The sequence below is a fragment of the Lacerta agilis genome, chromosome 10 (assembly GCF_009819535.1).
Source record: "Lacerta agilis isolate rLacAgi1 chromosome 10, rLacAgi1.pri, whole genome shotgun sequence".
NCBI classification, from domain to species: domain Eukaryota; kingdom Metazoa; phylum Chordata; class Lepidosauria; order Squamata; family Lacertidae; genus Lacerta; species Lacerta agilis.
Genome location: NC_046321.1, coordinates 29,002,061 through 29,029,350, shown reverse-complemented (window position 1 = coordinate 29,029,350; position 27,290 = coordinate 29,002,061). Strand labels below are relative to the sequence as shown.

The window sequence follows — 27,290 nt, the reverse complement described above, 5'->3', positions numbered from 1 at the left end:
AGTTATATAATTATTTGGTTTTGGTTTTTTTTTATAGAAACGTGCCGTGTCAATTAGTATTATGTACAATGAAGTATGGATACTTAGCTTTAGTCAGTTTAATCAGTTGCTAATCCCTGGCCACTGCCTGGCCTCTCTAGAGCTTCTCTCGAGGGCTGATGCCCTTCCTTGATTTCTTTGTAAGCAGAGCTGTGTATTGCTCACCAAAATACCTATCTTTCAGGAGGTGCCAAACATGTTCGGCCGTAATCCATTACAAAATTAGAAAGAGAGAATTGGTCACATTCAGTCAGATGACCCATGCCAATAAACACAAGGCTACTTAAAATAGTTTTGAATTTATTTGTTATAAAAATGCATTTGTTATGACAGTAAGGCACATGTACACACCAAACAAGTATGTTTATGCGCAACAATATGGCATATTGTCAAAAGGCTGCCCACCAAACCCGGGTCTGCTGTTGCCAGCAACAGCCAGTGTAGACTATTCTAGTCTGTATATCTACAAGGCATGATCAACTCGGGCACTGTGAGCCCAATAAAGGGAAAGAGGTTAAAGAACTACAGATCCCTTCCTTAGCCCATGGAAAGTCAACAACATTGCTGCTTTGCAATGTGCTCAGTCTATTCCACCAAGGAAGGAGATAAGAAGATGGAGAGGGGGGATTGTTATCCAATGGCACTTCAAATAAAGTTTCCCTGAGCAAAAGCCACAACTCAAGGAATTAATGCTGGGAATGCAACATGCTGCATCATGGTGGGCTTCTTTTGAGGAGTTATGTACATCAGACCTTCACATATATCAAAGTTTCAAGCCTGGAATGTTCCTCTACCACCACATACACACTTATTTGCACTGCAGAAAAGTGCTTCCAGAGCCAGCAGAGGATGTGAAGTTGTCACGATCTGACCTATGGTGCAGGCTGAGGGCTTGCCTGTGCCATACCATGCTTGTTTTTCATGCCTCCAACCTGGTGCTACAGTCCCACAGCAAGAAGTGTCGCAAGTGTTCTGTGCAGATCTGATGTACCCTGAGGCTTACGTTTTCCTTTCGCGTACTTTGCTAGCAAGGGAGATGCCCCATACATCCATTGCCACATTATTTCTCAAGTGCTAACGCATGATAAATGGCACTGGCCAAGATAAATCATAATTATTTCCATCACCGCCACCGTTGCCCATCCCTGGTCTCACGGAAGCTGCCAGCACCATTTTAATGTGTCAATAAATTTCTACACGCTCCAAAGACCTGAACTTTACACTAGAAAGTCAAAGGTAAATCCAAGCTTTCAACACGAGCAAAAAAAGTTTCAGCTGATACTGTCAAAGCAGAAAATTGGTATTAAAGACTACTAGAGCATAAGAAAGCAAGTGTCGTGAAAGTTAAACAAAATCCATAAAGTGTAGAAAGGAATGTTAAAAAGCTAAACACTGTGTAATAAGATCTGAGATTAAATGCAGTAGCTTAGGCACAGAGAAACCAATTTCAAGATCCACTAAAGAGCCATTCTAGGAAGAAGTTAAAGATTAAGGCACTCAAGAGCAGATTTTTGAAGTCGGGGGAGAGGACTAGGTAAAGCATATTTTCATGTTAAATCTGCACAGTTGGAATTGCTCTAGTGTACAGTCCTCTTTCCACAAGACATTTTTCCTTCATGTAGATAATCTCAGTGTAAGAAAAAGGTAAACCTAGACTGCAACACAACTATTTTACTGAGGCTTGTAACCAATGTGTGCTTGATTGTGCATTCATAACAGACCACACTGCATCTCAGAAATTAACCTACAATCTGCTTTATACCATCAAACTATTGATCTGCCTATGTCTATATCCAATTAATTAGAAGTGTCCCTCCATAGGTATTGGGCTGCACTAGTATCCCCCCCTCCCTATAGAAAGGCAGCTGATAATCCATATTTTTTTTCATGTTGTATATGAAGTGGACCAAGAGGTTTTATAATCAGGGAAGCACTCAGTTATTTTATATGTGAGCACAGGGTTAAATTAAATAGCTGAAAGTCAGCTGAAAGATTTCCTTTTAAGCCTAGCCTTAATGGGAAATATGCAGCAAATAATTTCTGGATAACTAGGAAGTATTGAAGACCTTTAAAAAATATTGATGAAAATTACTCAGAAGATGGGTATACAATAAGTCGGCAGGCTATGATATGAATCTTCTAATAAACTCCTGAGATCAGTTTTTAATCAAAATCTGTTCATCATGGAGAAACAGAAAGTTTCAAGGGACTGAAGGGAAGTGGTGAATTTTCAAAGACATTATTTTAGAATTATGACCAGATCCACTTATCTTCAATCCTGTGCAATGTAATGAAATAAATTCCAAATACACACAACACTTTTAGCATAAGCTACAGAAGTAGTATATTGCACAAATAAAATCACTAAACATCATTTACATAACATTCACATGGGTGAGTTAGGACAGTTCAATTCCACTATGCTACCAGATTTCAAGGAGAGACTAGAACAAATGGTTCCTAAAATGTTTATAAGATGATCATCAATTAATTGCAAACTCAGACTGAAATCTTGATCGCTTTTATGCCCTCTTAAATCACACCAGCTTAAATGGAATTAGGTGTGTATTATTACGTGTAGATTTATAACCTGCATATATCAAAGCCTCAGCAATGACAAGGTCTGCTTGCTAGCATAATATAGATCAGCTTCAGACGTCATTAAAAACTTCAGTAAGTAGATGCTCTGTGCTCTCTCCAAGTCAGCCAGACCCTCCTTTCCTCTCTCTCACACAGAGGAAATTGCTGCCTGAAGTCACACTATTTGTTCCTCTAGCCATGTACTATCCACTCTGACAGCACATCCACAATTTCTCAGGCAGAGGTCTATCTCATCACTTGCTACCGAAGATCCTTTTAACTGGTGATGCCAGGGAATGAAACTGAGACCTTCTGGGTGCAAAGCCCAACACCATGCCACAATCCCTTCCTAAAAGTTCATGGTGGGTGTTATGACTCGGGCAGAGTGACCCAACTAAACCACCCTAGAATAGAATACCTGATGACAGGCTACTTTGTTCACCCCAGGCATAGTTTAGTTGACTTAGTGTTAAAAAGAACTTTGCTACACATCTCTAGTAGAATGTGTTCTGAAATGGTTATCTGCACAGATCCCAAAGAGCAATTTGTGTAGCACTGGTTTTTTTGTGTGCAATATGTGCTTGTACATCTTCCTCATGGAAGTTCTGTTCCCAATACCGCTGTCAGTGTGCAAACCCCTTGTGTAGATCTGATTGTTGGAGAATTTAATTGCAGCTGAAGCTGCCCATAAAGAAGGGTGTGCACATATGAACATAATTTGAGTGGTAAACCCATCATCAAAACACACTCATGTTTTTATTAAAATATACTAACTTATCTTCTGGATCAAGTTCAGGGGAAACCATTAGCATTTGCCGCAAAAGCACAGTACTAACTGGCCCTAAACAGGTGTCATCACTAACTCGGCTCCCCCCCCCCGAAACAATTTGTCAATGTTTACATACACATTGCTCATGGGGTGAATGAATGTACACATGCTTATGTACATGCAGCAATTTCAAAGTTTAATAATGTACATTTCAAAATGGTGCACATGGGAACCAAGATCTGACTATTGAAGCGGTAGCTATACCATCCAGATGGTTTATTCGATTTATATACCACCCTTCATCATAGGATCTCAGGGCGGTTCACAGTTGATGTTGGATTCCAACTCCCACCAGCTCCAGCCAACATGTCTAATCATCAGTGATGCTGGGAGGGGAATCCAACATTTGAAGGACACTGGGTTGACTAACACTGGACTATTAGACCAGAAATTGATTTGCTGACTGATACATCTATCAAATAGGGGGAACTGGGCTTCAACAGTCAAATAGAAACAATTCAGGCCTTGTATGCATGCACATCTGTATGCACCTAAGCATATTTTGAATTGCACTGCAATGCAATGGGTATTACCATCATTCTAAAGTACAATTCCAGTACCACATCAATTCTAATTTCATCTGGGTGTTAAAACATTCAGACACATCAATCAGTCCCTTGAAATTATCTGTGCCTGTAGAAAAACATGATGTTCAAGATTTAGTTTCATTTCATTTTGTGGTTTCTGCATTTCAACAACAACAAAAGTATCATCACATTTAAAAATACATATCCACAATCATGAAACACTTTTGAAATCAAGTGGCTTTTTAAGATCATGAACAAATACAAGAGCCACAAAAAGTATCTGGGGATAGATGGGAACAATTCATGGGGACCCTCCCCCCCTTGCTACTTGTTCTAAAAACAAAAGCAAAACCTAATTGGATTTATAGTTTTTGGAATGCATGATTGAGTCCTGTAAAAACTTGCAAGTGCACATGGAATTAAAATATAGAATTAGTTTTTAAAAATAAATTACCTTTTAAATATAAATTTGTCCGGATTTTTTAATATGTACATATTTTTCAATTGGAGCTACTCCAAATCAAAATAGACTACCTTTTTCAAGGGATTCAAGGCAGTTTTGACACAAGTGAACAGCTTGTGTTCAGCAGAGTGAAGACAGAGGCTGTGACTATTACAACAATGGTCGCATGGATATATTTTTGAAGTACAATCATCCCACTTGGAAGTTAAGTGTAGTGCATATACCACGTCTGGTTGAAAGTTGGCCATCTGAATATAGATGGAGAAGTGGGTGAATACCATTGCGGTTTTAATACACCGTTCATCTCCATGGAATCCAGTTTAACTAGCCATGTGTACAGAGGAAGGGAAATCGCTGTAATGAACAGCTTCCAGGCAGAGTACAGCATGTGCCCCGCATACCATTAAATCAATGTTAAATAGCACTAATAAATAGATGGTTGGCTAGGCACGGGCTCCCCCACCCGCAACCCCTCAGCCATCCAAACATAATCCAATTTCTAGAAGACCCCTTGCTATAGAAGCTGACACAGCAGGCAATTCGAAAGCACAGTGTGTGTGACATTTTCTCTTGGACGTATTTCTTACTGAACATTCTCAAACAGAGCTAGCATATGTGTTAAACAAGGCAAACTCTGCACCCCACTCTCTGCTGATTAGTATTCTGTAACAGACAGGCTGGATACAAAAAGGCAGACAGCCTCTGGTAGGCCTTGAAAGCTACTGTTTAAGGCAGCATAAAGTCATAGACTGACTATAGGACAGCTGTCTGGAAAACAAATGTCCTTATATTGAATTAATCCACTGGAGTGTGACCCTGCACTGACAACCTTGACTTTTTAAGTGCTGGAATAAGGAACTAAATTAGGCACTTTTAATCATTTGTCATTATAAATCTGGACAAAATTAACGAGACGCAAGGGAAGATTAAATGATTTCATTTATACCAATCTTGCATTGTTTTGCCACCTGCTATTCTTATTAGTGCAGCTTTCAAGTTGTGTTTTTTTTAATAGAGACTATGTAGAATCTCACCTGCACACCTTCATAAGCATCACCTGGCATTATGACCCATGCTTTCATCCAAATAACCATTATAGGGCATAAAATTTGCTTAAATGCCAAGCTCTATATGGAATGAAGAGGAATTGGATATCAATTTCACTGACTCTTTCTTCATTGCCTAGAGCAATCTTAATAGATTTCTGAAGAGGAGCAACGAACACGTACAGAAATCCTTAGGTCATTCCGCCCCCAAATGGAAATCAGGAGTCATCAGGGGAAGTGGGGGTGGGCAGCACATATAATTTAGTGCATTTTTATAAGTGGGCAAGTCCCATTCGATTAGTGATGGGCAGGGGGCCACGTTACCTTCTGGGCAACTTTCCAGAGGCCACATGTCACTGGTGGGCTCAGCAACAAATGTTAATTTTATGTTTGTTACAGTGGGCTTCAAGGACACATCATTCCAACCAGACAAAAACACTCAAGGAGGGTGCAAGGGGTGTGGCTGGTGAAGGGGTCTGGCCCAGATGGAGAGGCCTGAAGGGCTGCATATGGCCCATGAACCTGAGGTTCTGAACTAGTGCCACTGTACAATATACATGCAACTCCCGTGTCCTTAGCATAACTGTTGTAGTCCAGGTAGGGAGTTGTGCAGCTCAGCAGAAGGAAGCAGGAGCATAGGCCCAACTCTGTGACATAGCCGGGAACATGAGCCCACCAGACCTTCTCTAGCAATTCCACAGCCCCTTCTTGTCTTTGTCACTGCCAGCACCCGTGCCACATGTTGGCTATCCATACATTAGGATTACAGAAAAGGTTATGGGAGGTGCAGAAGATCTAGTAAATGTTAAAGGTGTGTAATGACTGGAGATGTTAGGATGTTTGAGAAATGCTGCCTCAGACATACAAAATCTCCAGCTTTGACCATCTTCTCTGGATTCTACCTTTTAACTGATTTGTGTTTCTGGCTCAAAATCAACAGCAGTACGGTACAATTATCAACAATATAACCGTGTTCTTCTTAAGTCTGTAACCAAATTTAAGAAGCAACACATAGAAATAGAAAGCCCTACATGTATGTCAGCACAGATTTAAACTCCAAACTCCACTTATCACTGTTAATTCATGCTGCTACCTCTCCACATAGGAATCTTCCATGTCATGTGTTTTATTCTGCATGTGCACTTTAGCTGGATGTACCAGCTCCGTCCTTGACAGTAGAGTGTTGATACAGACCATTGTGAAGTACTTGGGACTGTAGGTTTGAAATCAGCCCACAGCTGTATATTCCACAGCCACACTTGTCTCTTTGGGTTCGCAGATTTCCCGCAGCTGTTTTCCTCAGATCATGACACCACACAGTTGGACTGTTTGGATCTGTCCCCTGAAGGGGAGCTTGGTCTCATTCTTTCTGTATCAGAAAAATAAAATGAACCAAATGTTTCTAATTAAAATATTCCAAGCGTGCTTTTTAAAAAGAAAATTAACACATTCAGACATACCTTCTCACTTTTCCCTTTTCCTTCTGCAACTCATGATCCCCACCCACAACCACAGGAAACATATTCCAGAAATGTTTCCATAGTGAAAGCGCTTTTCAAACTATTTCAATTGTTTATTCCCAATTAATTTACAAATTTCGTTATGGCACAAAATATGGCCTCTTCAGCTTATTAGCAGAGGTGCAGATACCATCAAGGCACCATGTTTAATTACTAATACTTTTATAGACCTGTGTGCATTTGAACAGTTCTTGTAAATAAAGCAGAACTTCAGTATTTAAGCATCATATTATATACAGTTATCAAATGAAGGCCATTGAGGAGGCCAATTCCTTTTTTCAGGATTATTAGAGCAACATTAACAACATTTTTTAAATGCATCTCTTTCAAAGTAAAATTATTTAGATAATTGCAAACTACATTAAGGGTAGTTAAGAAGAATGAGGTAATCACCTCAGGCAGCAGATGCTAAGGGTGTAAGTAGCTTCTCTTGGCTTTCCCACCTAGCTTCCCCCTGCCGTTTCATCCTCTTTAGCTGGTGCCCTGGAAAAGCAGTCCCCAGTCCCCCCCTCTCCCTCTGTGTGCCACAGACAACACCAGTGAGAATCCCCTAACTGGGTGAGTAGGCAGAAAGGCAACCAGTCCAGGAAGTGCTCTCCACCAGGCATTGCATGCGCACACATGCACCACTTTGTTCATGTGACATATTTAGACATTATTTACTTGAATAGTCCACTGTAAAATTACTAGTTGATAGGTACCAGGACACTGGTCCACGTTCAAAACTTAAGCTTTAGATTCTGCCCTGGTCCTTCATACACACTATATCAACCTGCCCATTTGGCACCTGAGTTGAGCTGTTTTTTTGTGTGTGCTAATTGCTAGAGTCTAAAACTTTTTTCACTGCATACACAGAATGAAAGTTTTCAACATACAAAATTCTTTAATAACCTTCACTTTGGATTATATATCTATACGGGCCTCTTGTTATTTTCTAGTTTTATCACTAGGGGTTGCTGCATGCCCTCTGGTCAACTTTAATAAAATGTTACAAATGAAAATGATTTCCCCCCTCTGCTGTGAATTAAAACGCAATGTTTGAATCTGTGCGTGTCTTGTGTTATGCAGATTTCAACGCGAAAGAAACAGACTGCCCATCTCCAAGAAGGGTCTCAAAATGTATAAGCTGAAATGTAAATAAACTTTCAGTGTTACAATTCATACTCCAGTTTAAAAAGGGGGGGGGGAGGTGTTCTGACCATCGCTTCCATGCTAAAGTGGCAGAAACCTCAAGTATCCAACCAGAGTTTCCTCATCTTCCTATTTCCTTTCTTCAACAGCGGGAACCTCCCCATGTATATTCCAATAGGGGAAACACTAGTTACATGATGTGTTGTGAGTGATAACCATTCAATGTTAAAAAACAGTACCTGTATACCTAGAAATATTAGCACAGCTTATGCCCTGTTACCCAATTTCCCATCTTCTCAAATACCACCCAGGTCTGGTGGCCAGCTTAATGTTTTATACATGACATGTGGCTGGCTTCTCACTATAGCTTGCTATATGCCATAGGTCTCTCAGGCTGCCATACATTACTTCATTGGCAGTGAAGCACAAAGTGCTTTCTTGCACTGGCTGCAAGTAAAAACATTTATGCAAAGGCAAGTGGAGCAAATTCTGAACTGTAGTGATTAGTAGTTTCGACAGCCTTAGGTGGGTTCCTTCCTACTGAAGTATCTGAAATTGTTCGGCTTAGTGTATATTGTATTTTGAGACAACTTCAGATACTGTATCACTTCTGGGATTCCAATTATTGAATTGTATTGCTCTGATGAATTTGTTGTTTGCTTTATTTATATACTGCTGTGTTAGTGATTGAAATACTTGTTTTTTAAATGCTACTGTGATTATTGTGAGCTGCTTTGAGATCAATATTTGTTGTTGGAAAAGCAGAATACAAATATTAAACCAAAGTCTCTAATCCAGGGTAGGAAAGCTCAGACCTGGAGGGCAAGTGTGGCTGCAATGGGTACTTGAACTGTGACTGTGCCTCTTGTTTGCCTGAAAAGATTGTGAGATGTATGAGCATGTGGAGGGGGGGTGTATAGAAACTTCTGAATATTGCACAGCTCTCCCCTCTCCCACAGTTTGTGCTGGTTCTGCAGCTCCTTCTATTTCATCCTACACGGTCACTGTTAGAGGATAGGCTAGACAGTGAACAGATTTAACTTCAGAGCAGGGGTAGCTAATCTTTTTCGGACTGAGGGCCACACTGACCCATGGTCAACCCTAAGGGTCAAAACAGGCATGGCAAGAAGTGCCTTCCCAAGCACTTTACCATCAGCCATTCCACATTATTTGAAATCATTTCATCACCATTCATTGTTTTATATTAAATTCGGTTAAAAAAATTTTTACTCGACAAAGCAGCACCCATGAGACTATATGGAAGCAGGCAGTAAATCTTTTATTTAATTTTAAAAGACTATTATTTAATTTTAATGGAAATTTCAGGGGGATAAGGTGGCCCCACAAAAAAAAAAAACCTTCTGTCATCATGCCATCACAGCAGGAGACCCCCTGGAGTCAACAATAAATTTTAACTTGTTTTTTAAAAAAAACAATGACTCATTGGAAGTGTCATGATTAAAATGCATCTTGAAACATGGTTTTAGTAACTTGGCAAACCCTAACAAGCAGAAGCACTAGGGCCAACTTGTGTAATTGGTAACCTAGGAAGTTAATGCTGGCTAGAGACATTTATGCTCATGATATATTCGTTCTTTATTACATATAATGCTTTTTTAAAATGTGCAAAACCTCTCAAATTCTATGCTATCCTTTCATTATTAGCAAGCTGTGTTTGTAACCTAGTTTGAAGCTTAGCTTTTGTAAGATATTCAGCCTTGAAGCTGTAGTTACTTCTCAAGAACAATAGAAAAGCTTCAGTAGTTGCTTGGAAACCACAGGCATGCATGGTTTGTGTGTGAATGGGTTTTGCTAACAGGAAGCATGAAGACCATCAAGTAGGGCCTGTGATGCAAGGTGGCAAAGCAGACTTTTGCTATTTTACTATGATAAATTTTTGTACCTACGCAAATGGAGGATGTTCCCATGCATGTGGAGAGAACATTACTGAGACAATTCATACCTGAATCTTCACAAGCCAATCAAATTTCTGGATTCTATGGGACAGAACTTTTGCTTCTCGAGATATAAGACTACGGAACAGCTCACTTTTAGGGCTTTATCCACACTTACTTTTCCTATGCACTTTCCAAGCATGGTGCGCATTTTAAAGCTCCATGTCTCAGCACTCTTTTTTATTGCTCCAGAGTCTTCCCTGCAAAAAATAATTCTTCAAAGCTAAATTGGAGCAAAAGGCAATCTGCAGAAAACCCAAATTGTGGGGACGGCTCCAGGGTGGGGAAAAAGGGGGGTCCTGGGACACAGAACTTTAAAGTGCAGACATGTGCCTGGAAAGAGCAGGGCAAAAGGTAAGTGTGGATAAGGCCCCAATGCCAAGGCAGAGATTAACCAATTCACAAAAGGATTACAAACTGGGAAAGTATTGTATAGCAGAGATTTCAAAAGACAACATGTGATGGTGGCATTTTGTTCTCCTACCTTTCCTGGTGTTTTTCCTATTTTTGAGGCTCCCTAGCCAGGATCTTCTTTTTGTGTATGTATTTTTCTCCTCCTTTGTGTATTAAAGTAGGGTAATTCATTCACTTCAGTCTCTAGTCCTCCACTTCCCAGACATTTTCTTCACAGGGGAAGAAATGTCCCAAGCTGCGAAATACTGATTTTAGGCAATAAAAGCTTTTTTGGGGGGGAGGAATTGTCTGCTTATTCGTTTTTATATTCCCTTGCAATATGTGTTCAACTGGGTATCCTTGCATTCCTTGTGCAAAAAAATTCCCAAACTGAGTGTCTCAGGTCAGGCCTGATCAACTTGACACACACAGCAAGGCTGTTGTTTAAACTTCACTAACCAGTTCCACCCCCAAACTGGTATGTGATGGGGAAGGGGGCAGTTGAAGACTCACAAAAACGTTTTGAGGGACAGATGCTGCCCATGGATTAGCCATGTCTGCTTTAGAGAAAGTAGTTAATAGCTACAGAACTTCGGTCATTAAAAGCTACAAAACTGACCATCAGTCAAATTGTTGCACTGCAACTTCCACCATCCCTGACCATTGGGGCCTTATTGGTTGGAGCGGATGGAAACTGGAGTCCATCAACATCTGAAGGGCCACAGGTTAGTTCCCTCCCCCCAAAGTTAAGAAGACTAAACAACTGCAAGCCATACTGTAGCCAGTAATTACAAACAAGAAAGGGAATTCCAAAAGGCCTCATATAAAGATTCCACAAATGCTGGCTTAGCTTATTACAAGAGACCCTTTTAATGGTTGCTGGTAGCATTTCCCCCTCTAGAATGCACAGCGGGCTTAGGGGACAGGCAGGATACTGCCTCGTATATGCTAAGTAAGTTATGAAAAATGGAGAAAAAAACACCACCTGGAGTCTCTTTTTAACACTTGTTTCCTTCTCCAAACCACACCGCAAATGAGAGCTCCAGGGAAGGGAAGTATGTTCTGCTGGGCTTCTGTTCATCAGAGGAGAGGGGCACATGTGTATGTATGTACACACACACACACACACACACACACACACGGTAGATGCTGAGTGGATCTGTCTGCTCTGACATGTCTCATTCCTAACCCCATAATAAAATATTTTGCTATTAACAAAACAAAGACGTCAGAATTTCACCTTTCACCCTTGCAGAGTGCAAGAAAGCAGATTAAATGCATCAAGGTGTCTTATGAAAGAGTCAAACAACATAAGAGGAGTCTATTTAAGCCTCAGCTGGTGCACCCAGGGATACATTTTGAATACAAATACTTTCCATGATTGTCACAGCAACTCTCTTCCAAGTCATATAAAGGTAAGTGGCATGAGGCATCTCAGTTTTGCTAATAAACCTACATTACACTCACGCAACACAGAATGACAATCTGCTTCCTTCTTGGAATCAAAATACCTGATTCCTGAACCTAATTTATGAAAGAGAGAAATGTGAATTTGTCCCATTAGTCCCCTAAATTAAACTCATCTAGAAACAAAGCTATCAGATGAGGTTAGTGTCAGACTTCAGGATTATACTAAACTTGATATAGCCCTCCTTTCACTCTTTCCATACATTGACTGGTCTATCACCCAGTATGGAAGTTTGGGGATCTGAAAGCAGAATAGAGAAGGGCAAGCTTTTCTGAAAAGAAATCCTGAAAGAGTAACTATTTTGTTGGTAAAAAAAAAAAATAGAGTCTTCCCCAGGATTATTTACCTGAATTAGTCCCACTACTACGGACGCTGACAGGGCGAGGGTTAGCCTGGCTTTCCTTTCCTGTCTTCACAATCACAAAGTCTTCAGCAATATCACTGGCAATGGAACTGGCATCGGCATTGAAGGGTGGTGGCCGCTTGGCCCGTCTGAAAAATCCACTGCCAAACCTCTTGACTGGTTTGGAACCAGCTTCCCCATTGGCAACATCATCCTTCCTGAGGTCACGGATGGACTCCCTGGATTTGGATTTGGATTTTAATAGGGAAAGTAGTTTCTGAGGACTCCGGTTTCCTCTGTTCAGGTCCTCAAGTGGAGGCTCAATATCGGGCAGCACTTGCTCCACCGTGATAAGGTCATTCAGAAAAGATTGTAGTCGCCTATTGGACTCACTTTCTTCTTCCTGTCCTTCTTGAGTCCCTTGTGACTCATGCCTCTGGCGGGAGGCCCAGCGCATCATTTCTCCTGGGGGAACCGCCACTACCAGTCCATACTTTGGGCTGATGGCCTTCCGGGCCACTGTAGAGGAGGAAAATCCCATTCTCCCAACACCTTGGCGGAAAGGGCATGGAAGGTTCAGCTCCTTGTAGAGGTTGACCTCCTCCGAAATAGCATAGAGTTCACGAAATTCGATATCAAACATCTCCACATGCTGCCCGGTCAATACAATACCATGTTTCTGTCTATATGGGATGAGGTCCATGTGAAACTATTAAACAAGAGATATTGTTGTTAAAGCACTGCAATCGGAAACAGTTACCCTCTCACATCTAAGCTCATACCATCTAGGAAAACATGCCGTAGTAATCAGGAAGCATATTTATTATCCAAGTACATTTGTTAATTTGTAGACACACATAGCAGAGAAATTATTGTGAAGATAGACAGTTGACAGTCAAACATTTTTGTCATTTCTGTGTATAACTTTTCTCTTATATCCCTTCTTCCCCTCTTAATCCTGCTTCATATTGCTCACATACTTCTCTTCCTTTCTGCCTTTGTTCTGTGTTTCTTACTCCTTCTACATCCCCCTTTGCCCTCATTCTTCCTAATCTTGTGCATTTTTACTTAGAAGCATAGGCAACGTGAGAACAATTCTGGGCTAGATGGACCAAAGGTCTGACTTCACATGTGAAACTAGGAACAAATGATTAAGCTAAGTTGCGAAAGGATCAGGACATGTTTCGTGTTCCAGTTAGCAGAGGGAAAGTTACATGTGTAGCTATATATGTAAAAGGAACGCCCACCCTGAGTTGGCAACTGACCTGTACGATCCAGTAAGAACTTTTTCACCATCCACCATCAGGAAGCGTGTAGCCAAGTTGCCTTGGATCTTCCCTGATGGCATGTAGAACCCAACTCCAGTCACACAACGCACACGGATATTCTGACAGAAAGAAAAAGCACAGTATTTTTTATTATTATTATTTAGTGCCCTTCATCTGAAGATCACAGAGCAGTTCACAACATACAAATACAAAATGAGAACCCAAAATACATAAAAAATTAAATACATAATAAAATTAAAATAAACCCACAAACACATGTAAAAGGTCATAGAATGTTAATCAGCCAAAGGCCTGGTTACGGATAAATATTTTTGCCTGGAGCCTAAAGATGTGTTATGAAGGCACATTCCAGTGAGAGCCAGTGTGGTGTAGTGGTTAAGAGTGGTGGACTTGTAATCTGGGGAACTGGGTTCATGTCTCCGCTCCTCCACATGCAGCTGCTGGGTGACCTTGGGCTAGTCACACTTCTCTGAAGTCTCTCAGCCCCACTCAACTCACAGAGTGTTTGTTGTGGGGGAGGAAAGGAAAGGAGAATGTTAGCCGCTTTGAGACTCCTTTGGGTAGTGATAAAGCGGGATATCAAATCCAAACAAGGGAGCCACTGCAGAAAAAGCCTGTTCATGTGTTGCCACTCTCTGGACCCTTTGTGGAGGAGCCACACAAAGAAGGGCTTCAGATGATGATTTCAGGTCTGGGTAGGTTCATAATGCGAAGAGTTGGCCCTTGGAGTGTTTTGGTCCTGAGCCCTTTAAGGTTTTATAGATCAAAACCAGCACTTTGAATTGGGCCCAGAAACTAATTGGCAGCCAATGCAATTGGGCCGGATCAGTATAATACGCTCAAACCATCTTGCCAACAGTGAACAACCTGGCTGCCAAATTCTGCACCAGCTGAAGTTTCTGAACCATCTTCAGAAAGAAAGAAAGAAAGAAAGAAAGAAAGAAAGAAAGAAAGAAAGAAAGGCGAACTTGTTTGAGCCTGGAAAAGTAGTTGTCTGGTGAAGAATGAGAACCTTCGTGATTAGGAACACCCTAATTTAGGGAAGGTTCTTTGTACATGAAAAAAGTGGTGGTACAATAATAATTTCCATAGTATGCTGAATATAAAAAGTGCTTGACAGTTCTTACTTATTCCTCTGAACAGCTCTGCAAAAGTAGACAATGGACATTCAAATGTAACAGTTGGGGGGAACAGAGGATCAGAGACCATGCATTGCAAAAGGCTGACCAGATCTATAAAGGTGAAAGTCAGTGAACAAAGATGCTATTCAGTCTTAGAAGAAAGCAAGAGCACCTCTTCATGCAATAAAACGTGTGGGAATCTACAGAGAATGTTTAAACTGATGAAAGAAAGAATCTGCACACCTTTTTTTGCAGAGAGAATGAAGCAAATACCAGAGCATTACAGAGCACTGCAGCTAAGGCTGCAATGCTGAGGACAATTATTCAGCAGCAAGGGCCACTGAAACCAGTGATAATAAATCCTGATGCATATATGGACCTCCATCTTTCTTTTCATACAAAATTGCTGGAAACCACACTCTGCCATCATCTAGCAATGTTCCCAGTGCCATTGTAAAACAATTTTAGAAGCAACTGGCAGCTGCTGTTGAGAATAGAAGCTTGCCTTTCTTTCATGTTGAAAAGGAAAGGAAAAGATGGAAAGGCTGCCTCATAAAGTGGTAGGGGAATTTTTTTTCCTTCCAGTAGCACCTTAGAGACCAACTAAGTTTGTTCTTGGTATGAGCTATCATAAAGTGTTACTCCACTATCTGAAAATGTTGCAACCTTTGCTCGAGTCCCATTAAGATTCTAGCAATTCTCCCTGCGTCTTCACTGGAGGACAAAGGTTCCAGCGAAGGTGGAGAAGTGACTTGTGCTCAACCCTGCTTACAATATAAGTCATGTAACAATTCTGTGATAATTTTCATGGGTCTGTGACCATACAATAAATCACTGACTGATTCCATAATAAATAAATAATAATTCATGAACAACAAGATGTGCATAAAGTTATGAAATGTGAAATAACCACACAAAAAGACTGCTCATTAATAGTTCCTCATCATCCTGGAAAAGTGACAAGTGGGGAAGTGCAGGCTTCTGTCCTGGGCCCGTTGTTATTGGGCCCGTTGTTATTGATGAGGGAATTGAAGGGATGCTCATCCAATTTGCCAATGACACCAAAGTAGGAGGGATGGCTAATGCCACAGAAGGCAGAACTGGGATTCAATATGACAGTAACAGATTGGAGAACTGGCCAAAACTAATAATGAATCACAATAGGGACAATGCAAGGTTTTACACTTAGACAGTAAGAACCAACTGCACAACAGAAGATGGAGGGGGACACCTGCTAGGTGATCAGTGGCAATAGAAGGTGAAGAAAGAATCAAGTCCTCTATCAAGACAATAATTCTTCAATCTACTCAAAATTTATATTAAAATGGTGCTTTGATACCTCTCAGCTATGATTCTCATTAATCACAGTGCACATCATCAGCTCACCCGGATATAGAAATCACTCAGCTCCATGCCTTTGCACATTTCCAGGAAAAATTTAGAGCCTTCTTCATCCAAGATGATATAAACGGGGATTCGACGCTTGTATGATGCATCTACAATATCCCGGAAGATGTCCCTGTCAGTGAACTGGTCCATGACTACTGCAATGATCTGGCCATGAACAGAAAGAGAACAGTATTTATTTTAAAAAGCAATACTGTAATAAGGCAGAAATTTCTGTCCTTATGCCATCAGGGCTTATCACATACACCCATGATACGCTACACACCTATGAATAGCATATGCTTCAACATATTCAGGGAGTACATTATTTGACAGCGTGGTTTTTACTGCTTGAACAGACAAGAAAGCTTGTTAGTTCTTGTTCAGAGCCACCCTAGGGTTTTCATTGAGTGTTCCATGTTGAGTAGTGTCTGAAAAACACTGTATTTGCTCTCATCTAAACTGCACGACCTGACTTCTCACAATGATTTGACCCGTTTTCTGGACCCACCCACTCCCAACAACCCAATCTAGTATTCATCCACCTAATAGGAATCATAGTCAACACCTACTGCAGGATTAATCAAAATATCCCCCCTTTTAACAGTCCTCACCCTCTCAATGAGGTGGAATGTTACAATCGACCATTTAGCAGTTAATAGTAATAATGAGCTCCACCAATGCAGATGTCCATACTGAGTGGTACAGCACATACTTGGCATGTAGAAGATCGCAGGTTCAATTCCTAGCGAAAGGATTAGGTAGCATGTAATGCAAAAGAACTTGGACTGAGAGCCACTATTTATCAATGCAAACAATATTGGCTAGATGGACAGATAGTCTGAACTGAAGTGACTTCCTGTGGAGGCCTAAAAAATGAATACAGCTGTTTCCATACTGCAGTGGAATGAGATTTTAAAGTATGCCCCCCAAAAAAGTGTTTTTAAATTGCTTCTTTCCTATCTTGGGTAGTGATACGTAACATTAAGAGGATTTTTTATAGAAGTTCTATATACATGTGCGCATAGGTCCCGTGGAATTCAATGTGACTTATACCCAAGTGTAGTGCACACGAGCTCACTTGTTTTTCAGATAAACCACACTATTTTTGGATTAGTAATAATGATTTGAATGAACATCTATTTTGCTGTGTTGGCCCATCCTTAATACTTAAAATACATTGTACGAGTTTGTGTTACAAAAACTGTTTGAACTCAAATACTAGCAACACAACTTATTAGTCCTGCTTTGGGGCAGATTGCCATTAGCTGTGTTCTCCTTCTAAATTAGAGGAATTTTCTTTGGATGTCTTGCCTGTGTCAAGTCTTGCAGGGCTGCCAATCCTGATGGAGGTCAACTGGGTTTCAGAAAGGTTGGAACTTGTTAAATACTCCTCTTAATGAAGACAGGAACATACAAGCAGAATAGAGGGCTAGCAAGAACAAGTGAGAAACGGAGTTGCTCTACAGACCTAGAGGCCAATCTGGACTGCTACATACATTACCTATTGAGGAAATGCATTACCTTGGAACTTGGAAGCGCCATAGAGTCCAGACACTGCTTATTAAATAGGATCCCTCTTTCTTTGCTCTGGGGAGTTTGATGTACCCTGCATCACTGGATTCTTGCAACAAAGGCAATAATCTCTTTTTATGTATTTGGGCATAGGACTGAGAAACAATGTACTATTCTGTAAGGTATCCCTAGCTAAATTACTTAGCCTTTCTAGACTATGTACAACTCTAACGAGAGCTTGGCGGTGGAACAGCACACATTTTGTAACGGTGATACCTCTCATAAGAGGTATAATAGAATCAGAATGTTTGACAGGATGGCAGAGTAATAATTCATCTGGAAAATAAATCAGCAAAAGCAAATGGAGGAAGACAAATTTCAAATGAAAATAATTCAGCACTCCCTCTCTCAGCTTCCTCTTCACTGCAGAACTGTACTCTTCTGCAGCATGTTAGCATTATATCAGAGGGAGAGGAATCCCAATTCTCAAAAACATTACTTTGAAGATTATCTGAATGGAAGTCTCTGTCTCACCTGCCTGTTTGTGGTGAGTTTATGGCAGCAGGTAAAAACAAGGCTCTCCTTTAGGATATTCAGATGTTATGGTATTCCATAACATACCCCAATTCCCAAAAATAGCTCAGATTAAAAATTATTTGCATATGTCTATATGTGTAGAAAACACAAAACGACCAAGTTATTTTATCTCCACAAACTCTGTGATGTAACATTTGTACTTAAGATAATCATAGGATTGTTTTCCAACAATGCAAAACAGATTACTGTCCTATCCTCTCCAACCCCTCCCTGCTTCCTCAAAATCAGCTCAGGAAAGTTGATGGACTCTCTAGAGCAGATTGGGGGAGAGGCATGGGAGGAGATGAAACGGAAGTCACATTGCATGAGTAAAACTCCATATGCTCTTGCACAGAACTGGCTACAACCCATTGAGGTAGAAGAGATTCACAAGTTATCTAGCATAACCTCCTGCCAATGAAGGAATTCAATGCTACATCTTCTGCTTAAAATTCCCTAATGAGGGACAGTACACCTCTCTCTATGGCAATCTGTTCCACTAAAGGGCAGCTCAAACTGTTAAGGAAGTTCTTCCTAATGTTGAGTTAAAATTCCCTTGTAATATGAACCTGCTGGCTCCTAACCCTCTGGAGCAACAGAAAATGAATTTGAAGAAGGCTACCATATCACCTCTTAATCATCTCTTCTCCGGCTAAACACACCCAACTCCTCCAAACTTTCCCTCACAGGACTCGCATTTTAACACAGATAATGGCAGCGAACATCTCAACACTTCTATAGGAGTAAAGAAGAGCCTTAGGATGTGGTAACATGAGCAGTTATTACAAAACCTGATTGCTCTCTTAAACGCTGGGAGGAGCACAGAAAGAAGAAATGTCATAGTACTCCTGCATCAGCACAACTGGACGCCTTCATCTGCCCCAGCTGTAACAAAACACGTCTCTTCTGTATTAGTCTCTACAGCCAGAGCAAGTGCTATAACTCTCCAACAGCTTGACTTCACTTCCGAAGGCACACTCTTCCATTGTCTTATGAGTCAGACAGATGCCAACCTATTAAGAAAGCTGATTACTCTCTTAAATGCAACCACCTTCAGACTCTGCTGGGTGGAGAATTTCCAATTTTTAAAAAACAAAATAAAGAATAACAAATTCCTTCCAGTAGCACCTTAGAGACCAACTAAGTTTGTTCTTCGTATGAGCTTTCGTATGCATGCACACTTCTTCAGATACACTGAAACAGAAGTATCTGAAGAAGTGTGCATGCACACGAAAGCTCATACCAAGAACAAACTTAGTCGGTCTCTAAGGTGCTACTGGGAGGAATTTTTTATTTTTTATTTTGTTTTGACTACGGCAGACCAACACGGCTACCTACCATTTTTTAAAGTCAGCGAAATATTGAAATTATTAAATTGAACGCACTGTAAACCAGTGTATCAGTGGCTGAAATATACAGTCTTGCAAAGCATTGCTATGGCTCAAGCAAGAATGATTACTCCAGTGGTAGATATTATATAGCACTGGGAGAGCAGGGGGCAGGAAGAGACAAAAACAATATGGGGATGGAAAGAGGGCTTGGTTTTCAAATTACAGGGTATGTTCAGAGGAAAATATTAAGCCCCATTTCCAACAGAAGGCAAACTGAGAAGAGTTGGAAAAATTATAGAGTTGAAGGAAGGATGCAAATGGGTGAAGGCATTGCAACCTTTCCTGGTATCCAAGTTGACTCTAGGCAATTTCCCAATGCTTTGCAAGTACGGTACTTCACTAAGACTGTAATCTACAAACCATCCATTCTTAAAGCCATGAAAAATTTAGCTGCATCTGACATTCATGTAACATGAAATCCTCTATACTTTTTGCCACTGGTCTGCTTCCCAGGAGACTTGTGTAGCTAAAAGGTCATGCATCAGATGAGCAGACCTGAGAATGAAAAATCTGAAGAGGAAACCTTTTGAGTATACTGAGTGTTAATGTGTTCCAATTTAAAATTCCATAGCATCTTTATAAAAATTCTTACTAAAGCTAAAAATAAAACAGCATTCACAGAAGGTGGAAATAGATACCAGTGATCGCAGGTGGGGATTACTTATGATAACATATGAGTCTTTAAGGCCTCCCCAAAAGCCTGAAGTATAGCTGCCCACGGCAGCTCTACTGAAAGGGAGTCCCAAAGGCATGCAGCCAGTGCAGAAAAGGCAGAGCCAGCTCAAGACATTTTGGCACCTGAAGCAAATCACAAAATGGTGCCTCCTCCCAGTCAGGGAAGAAGGCGTGAGTGAAGATGTACACCAGGAACAAGGATGGAAGGAGACCAGCAGCACCTCCTATTGACCAACAGGCCACTGCAGAGGCAGCATGGGAGGGGGGGCTGCTGAACAGATGACAAATCCAACCTCCAAGAAGCATGGTGCAGCTGTTGCTGCCACAGCAACAGCAGCAGCAGCAGGAGGAATGGGCAATGCACTCCTTGGAGGCTGGACCTGCTGCCCCTGTGGATGCAGCTGCCTGAGGTGGTCACCTCATATTGCCTCATGGGTGGGCCAGCCCTGAAAAAAAGGCCATCTCTCTTGTGAATGTGCACCTCACAGACCTAGAAAGCAGACACACCAAGAAATCCTCTGATTAAGATCTCAATGTGCAGGTAGGAACCTATGTACTGTATATATGTATCTATGGGTACGAAGCAGATTTTTAAGATTCAATGGCACAGTTCAATGAAGGGAAATATTGGTAAAGTACATGATTTGCATGTATGATGTCCCACCTTCAACTCCTGGCACCTCTGGTTGGGGAGGGAAAGTTTCTGGTCTCAAACTCTGGAAAGCTACTACCAATCAGTGCAGGGGAAACTGAGCCAGATAGACCACTTACGTGACATGGTAAGGCATATTCCTCTATTCCTCCTATCAATACAATGCTCTGCCCAGGATGTAAATGCATACTCGAGTTTATTTTGATTACTAATGAAGTGGCAAGAGGTACACAGAGGCTTCACTGAGCACCAGTTTAATAACACTAAACTTCATCAGTGCAGAGTTAATGGAAAAGAACTCATTCCATGAACTTTACTTTGCATTTACTGGCTTCTTAAAATTTCTGAGGCATGCTGTTTATTTTGCATTAGCTGCAATAAATGAATTTTCATTCAGAGCGGAACTCTAGCCTCCTGTCTCAATTATAAGATCAGAGAAGGCCCCTGCAGCATGCAGTGTCCTAGGGAAAGGCAAAGTAACTCCACTCTCCTGGCCAACACAAGCATGAGAAACCAAAGTATGTCTGCCACAGCCTACACTGACCCCAGTCCAATGTACAGTATAGACCCAGCAAAGACAAGCAAGAGTTAAAGCACCTCACTTGTCTAAACAAGTATGAAACAATATTCTCAGGTCCTAACAATGAAAGCTCTCTGGAAATGCCTCCAACGACACTTGAGAAGGAAGCCAGGAAATCTTAACAAGGATCAAAATAATCAGGAGGCAGAGAGAAAGGTACTGAGAATTCCCAGCCCTGCTCTCCTTGTCATGTTCCAAGAGTGAGGAGGGGGCAGGGCTAAGCCAGCTTTGGGTTTGTTGGATCCTGAGACTGTCTTACTGCTGCCACACAATGGCATCAAGCCTCATCACACACCAGCCAGGAGCTGGTGCAGCAATTGGGCCCTGACCCCACCCTCTGCCATGGCCACAATGAGTAGCATGGCTGCAGATGCAATGGTGGTCCCACCACTTTGCCTTAGTTAATTAGTTAATAACACACTGTAGTCATGAGATGGTTGGACAGTGTTCTCAAAGCTACTAACATGAGTTTGGCCAAACTGCGAGAGGCAGTGAAGGATAGGCGTGCCTGGCTGGTTTGGATTAAATGGGCAATAGTATTAATTAGCACCAGGCTTGTCCTTGCTTAAACCACTACAGTATCACCCAGTCTTTAGGAACAAAGGGGTATCTTAGGATATTGTGTCATGGAAATCCTGTGAACTATGTTGCTTAATGAGTTATTATACAGAAACAGTTGCCTTTCTATAGCTGATATGAAACCATAGAGGTGATAAAACCTTTCCCTGGCTACTGGGCTGTCAACTGAGGTCCTTTCAGTCCCACTACAAAAAGAGATGACACTAGGTAATGAACTCCTTTTGAACTATAAGTTAAAGACATGACACAGGCAATGGTCTCTATATTGTACTTATAAAATTCCTTATTAATGTCTCTTTTGGGGCCCAGAGTCAAATGTTATGGTGGGAATCCAGTTGGGAAATACAGAAGTTTGTAATCTCAAACTCAATAGCTCTCTTTCAAGTTGTTACATGGTTGGTACCTTACAGCTCTCCTTTGTGCACCCAGGTACATATTCACTGTGTTGTGTTGGAGGGGCTGCCGTACAGTTGGCACTTATAAGCACATGTGGGCTGGCTGATTTTTGGAATAAGGTGTTTGCTGAGATCTCTTTGATAACTAAACAAATTATTGCTCCATCTTTCCACCTGGAACTTTTGAACCTGTGTATGGAAACAACAGGATTTGAAAAGCAAACAACTTACCTCGTAAGCCTGGGGCTACACTGCCAAATACTGTAAGATCTCCAGTCTTAACCATTTGGATTGCTGGTACTCTAGGGTTTGGCAAATTGCCCCTCCTGACATCAGCTAAAAGTATCTAAAGGCTGGAGGTCGAATGACTGCAAAAGTATAGCTCATCTAAGACTTTATAAAACCTTTACTCTCAATAATGATGGAGCTCACAGGTGAATAATACTTTCATTTGAACATATTTGTAAAGGGAATCTTTTCTCCTATTTGAAGATGGGAACAAACTTTGCCTGCCTCCAGTCTGCAGGGACCTTACCAATTCTCCAAGAATTCTCAAAGACAGAAGCTCTGAGATTACATCTGCAAGCTCCTTTAGTACCTTTGGGTGCAGGCCCTGGAGATTTGAATTCCTTTAAAGTACCGTACTTCCCTTACCACCTCTTTTCCCATCTTGGGCTGTAACTCTCTCCTTGCATTGCTTATTCTGTTACGGACTTAATCAATGGAATGAAATTAGATTAAATTGAGTCCATTAATTTCAGTGGGTCTACTCTGAATATGGCTTGGCTGCCAACCAATTAAAACAAGATTACACATCCAAGGGTGGATACAATAGTAATTTTCAGGTGCTGTACATACAATTGCGTATTGGATCACACCTTTAAATTCATATGAATTAATTAATCTAGAACTCTATACTAACAATTGTGTAATTAGAATACTTACTATACAATCCTGACAGTCTCCAGGAAAAGGATGTCTGAGGTGTTATTACTCTGTCTTATGTGAAGCCGAGTAAGCAGTGCATGCTCAGTATTTAGGCCTAAGACTGCTTTCCACAAAACACATACACCAGAGTACTCATACTTTTATGGAATACAATTTAATTTTAACTATATGAGTAGCACAAACTACTGTAGTGGTTAGAATATTGGGTTAGCTCAGTGGTAGACCTCTGCCTGGCATACAAAAGATTCCAGGTTCAATCTCTGCCATCTCCAGGTAGGGTTGGGAGGACTTCTGCCTGAAACCTTGGCAGAGGAGCTGCCAGTGAGTGTAGACAATACAGGTTTGAAGCCCCAATGGTTCTGACTTGGTACAGTGGTGCCTCGCAAGACGAAATTAATTCGTTCCGCAAGTCTTTTCGTCTTGCGAAGCAAGGTTTCCCATAGGAATGCATTGAAATTTAATTAATGCGTTCCTATGGGGGGGAAAACCAGTCGGGGCCTGTTGCCGGCAGCAGCAGGGGGGGGGGATTGGGCCTGGCTGGGCCAGGGGTGTCGGAGTGCGATCGGGTGAGGGCGGAGGGCAAGCGGGAGGAAGCTGGGGGTGTCGGAGCGTGATCGGGAGAGGGCGGAGGGCAGGACGGGAGGAAGCCGTGTGTCAGAGCGCAATCGGGGAGAGGGGGGAGGGCAAGACGGGAGGAAGCCAGGCATGGGGAGTGCGAGCGGGGAGAGCGGTTAGTGAGCGGCGAGCGGCGAGGGCGAGCGGCGAGCTGGGAGGGCGAGTGGGGAGGGTTCTTCTTACAGTGGTACCACGCAAGACGAATGCCTCGTCTTGCGAAGCACGGCCATTGAGAAATTCGTCTTGCGGGCCAACTAAAAAATCGCAAACCCCTTTCGTCTTGCGAGTTTTTCGTTGTGTGAGGCATTCGTCCTGCGGGGTACAACTGTATAAGGCAGCTTCGTATGTTCCTGGTATGAAGGTGGTCAGGATTTGAATGCCTGCTCAGACCCATGAATGTCAATGGGTGATCCTAGGCCAGTGCAATCACTCTGTGTTTAGAATAATAGAATTTTAATAAATAGAAGCGACCTTGGAGATCAGAAAGTTCAATTCCCTGCTTAATGAAGTATCTCTGACAGAATGCAGTTGTCTCTACTCAGGTGTCTCTAGGGAAGGAAGTACAGCGGTACCTCTGGTTACGTACTTAATTCGTTCCGGAGGTCTGTTCTTAACCTGAAACTATTCTTAACCTGAAGCACCACTTTAGCTAATGAGACCTCCTGCTGCCGCTACACCGCCAGAGCACAATTTCTGTTCTTATCCTGAAGCAAAGTTCTTAATCTGAAGCGTTATTTCTGGGTTAGTGGAGTATGTAACCTGAAGTGTCTGTAACCCAAAGTACCACTGTATGCGTTACTGTATTCAACAGCATCTACTGAAGTGTGCACAGGTTGCAGACTTATTCTCTCAGTCTAGTGGAGTTCATGGGATTCTTGTGAGAGTATGAAAGGTGGTGGGGAGAACCACATATGACACTTTGAACTGAGGAAAGAGCACGCTACAAATGTAGTAGAAATAATAAGTTCATTTGTAGTATTTTAATGCCATACAAGTCAACACAGAATCTAGAGCCTTAAAATGAGGTCATAATGATTAAAAGTGGCTCCTCTAGATACCAGTTATTATAATTTTAGGAAGTTCTTAAACACACTATAAGCAAATTGTCTAGGAATATTTACTTCCCAGTAATTTGCAGGGTGCCCTTAAAGTTGTGAGTTGCCCTCTATCAAAGGGGGCATTCCAGCAAGTTTTCCTGTCTAGAACCTATTTTTATATTCACACTTCCTCAGACTGTGTTTTACTTCAGTGCTCTGCAAAACTTCCAGGATTTCCCCCACAAAAAAGGCTTTCATGACCAATGTCTTATGACTTAGCCTGCTCATGGCTAAGCATATTTACACGAAAATAAAGTCCACTAAACTCAGTGTATTTAAGTGTGTCTAAGACTGTGGCCCAATAGAAGACTAACAAATAAGGATACACCACAATCCTAAAACACAGAGAAAGCAGTGGAGATGTGTGTGAGTAACTGCTGGATTTTATATATTTTTTCACCCAATATTTGTTTCTTTATCCCAGCAGTCCTTGGTGTATCAGCTGGAGAGTGTTTTTAATATAAGGTGAGGATGGGAGGACCGAGGAGACCTAATATTAAGTCTCTATGCAGTCAGGTTCACTAAATAATCTTCAGCCACTCGCCACTTCTAGGCCCATCCTAACTGTGAGGTATTAAGGAAATGGGGAAAACCCATTAGAGGAAGTAAGGGATAAAAGTACCATAAAACAAAGTGAGCAGGAAGGGCACAACAATGACTGGTTAGTACTTGTACACCTGAAATACATTTCAATGTGACCTGAAGAGGAGAGCACAACAGATTGTAGATTTATGGTTATATCAAGGGCCCTTCCTCTGAAGAGGGCATGTGATTGCAGCATATATTCTGCGGGAGAAATCCAAGTGGCATAATGAAGGAACTTCTTGGATGAAAAACTCAAAATACAGGACACTACAAAAATCATGTTGGGACTTGTCCTGTGGAGTTGGGTTGTTCCATAAAATAAGGCATATCTATGAGGTCCCTTGGGCTGCGTTGCCTTGCAGGGGGTTGGACCAGAAGACCCACAGGGTTCCTTCCAACTCTAAGATTCTATGAGAAAGGCAACCCTTTAAAATAGGCTAAAAAGTTGCCTGTTAGCAGAAGAAAGGCGCAAGTGTTTGTTTATTGCGGAAGAATTGGCCTTTGGTCCTGAGTGGCTGAAAATGAAGGTTGCCCTAAGTAAGAAGTTTCCTCTTGATGCCTCAGTCCCCTTTCACCTAAAAACACTCAGAAGTGACGCGGCCCCCTTAATCCGCGCTTCTAAGGCACGAAGCAGGCGGCTGTCGAGGCCTCCGAAGAGGCGCGCCTTCCCCTCGCGGCCTCCGAGGGTCTCCCAGGCGAGATACCCACCTTCTGCGCCTGCTGGATCATTTCGCGCGCCACTTGCTTGACGTGAGGCGCGTTGTCTTCCTTGCGCGGGTGCGTATACAGCCCGAGGCGGCTGACTCCCCGGTAGAAAGTGTTGGTCCAGCCCATGTCCAGCGGTGGGATCTCGGTGTCGGATCTCTCGGGCCAGTAAGCCAAGGACAGGGGCTTCCCCGAAGGGCCGGCGACCGGCTTGCCCCCCTCGAGGTGGGCATCGTAAGCGCGCCAACCGCCCCGCAAGGCCTGCAGCTCCCGGCTGGAGAGGAAGTCTCGTAGCTGGTCCTTCTTCAGGCGCTCCTTGTACGCCTTCTCCCCCTTGGCCAGCAGGACTTCCAGCGCCCTCCGCTGCTCCTCGCTGTAGTAGTAGCGCGGGTGGTGCTCGCTGACCCTCTCGTTCACGTGAGCGTCGTCCAGGCACAGCAGCTGAGAGTCCGCCATTCTCCCGCCCCGCCGCCGCCACGGCTCCTTCAACTGCCGAGCGGGAGCTGCCAACGACACCTGGGGCCCGGCGAGGAGGGGAGGAGCCGGCATGTCCCGCCTTGCCTCACCTGGGCCGGCGCTCGCCTCGAGCAACGCGCTGCGCGGGAGCTGCGAAGTCAGCAAAGGGCCGCGGGTTGAGGCGCGCGTCTCCTTCTCCGCGTGGGAAGACCGAAAAAGGGAAGGAGAAGCCAAGCGCCCCCCGCTGCGCTCCAGGGCTTTTTTTAGCCTGACTTCGGCCCTTCTGACTTCTTATTTTGGCCAAGGCTAGAGGGACGCTGACATCCACACACCACCGGTTGAAAATTTAATTCATATATATAAATTATTATATGGCCTGTTACTTTTACTGCTCTCTTAAAGGATTTTCTTGTGATGTGAAGTTGTACTTT

General features: G+C 42.3%; 1 protein-coding gene across 1 annotated transcript; it reads right to left on the bottom strand.

The window, feature by feature from the left end:
- Positions 1-58: 58 nt before the first annotated feature.
- On the bottom strand, positions 59-27,059 carry FAM83F (family with sequence similarity 83 member F). The gene is given in 6 exon segments (XM_033161960.1): positions 59-6,853; positions 12,298-12,960; positions 12,963-13,003; positions 13,560-13,681; positions 16,091-16,258; positions 26,407-27,059. Coding segments are annotated over 6 exon segments (1,605 nt in total). The 5' UTR covers positions 26,953-27,059; the 3' UTR covers positions 59-6,788.
- Between the last annotated feature and the right edge of the window lie 231 nt (positions 27,060-27,290).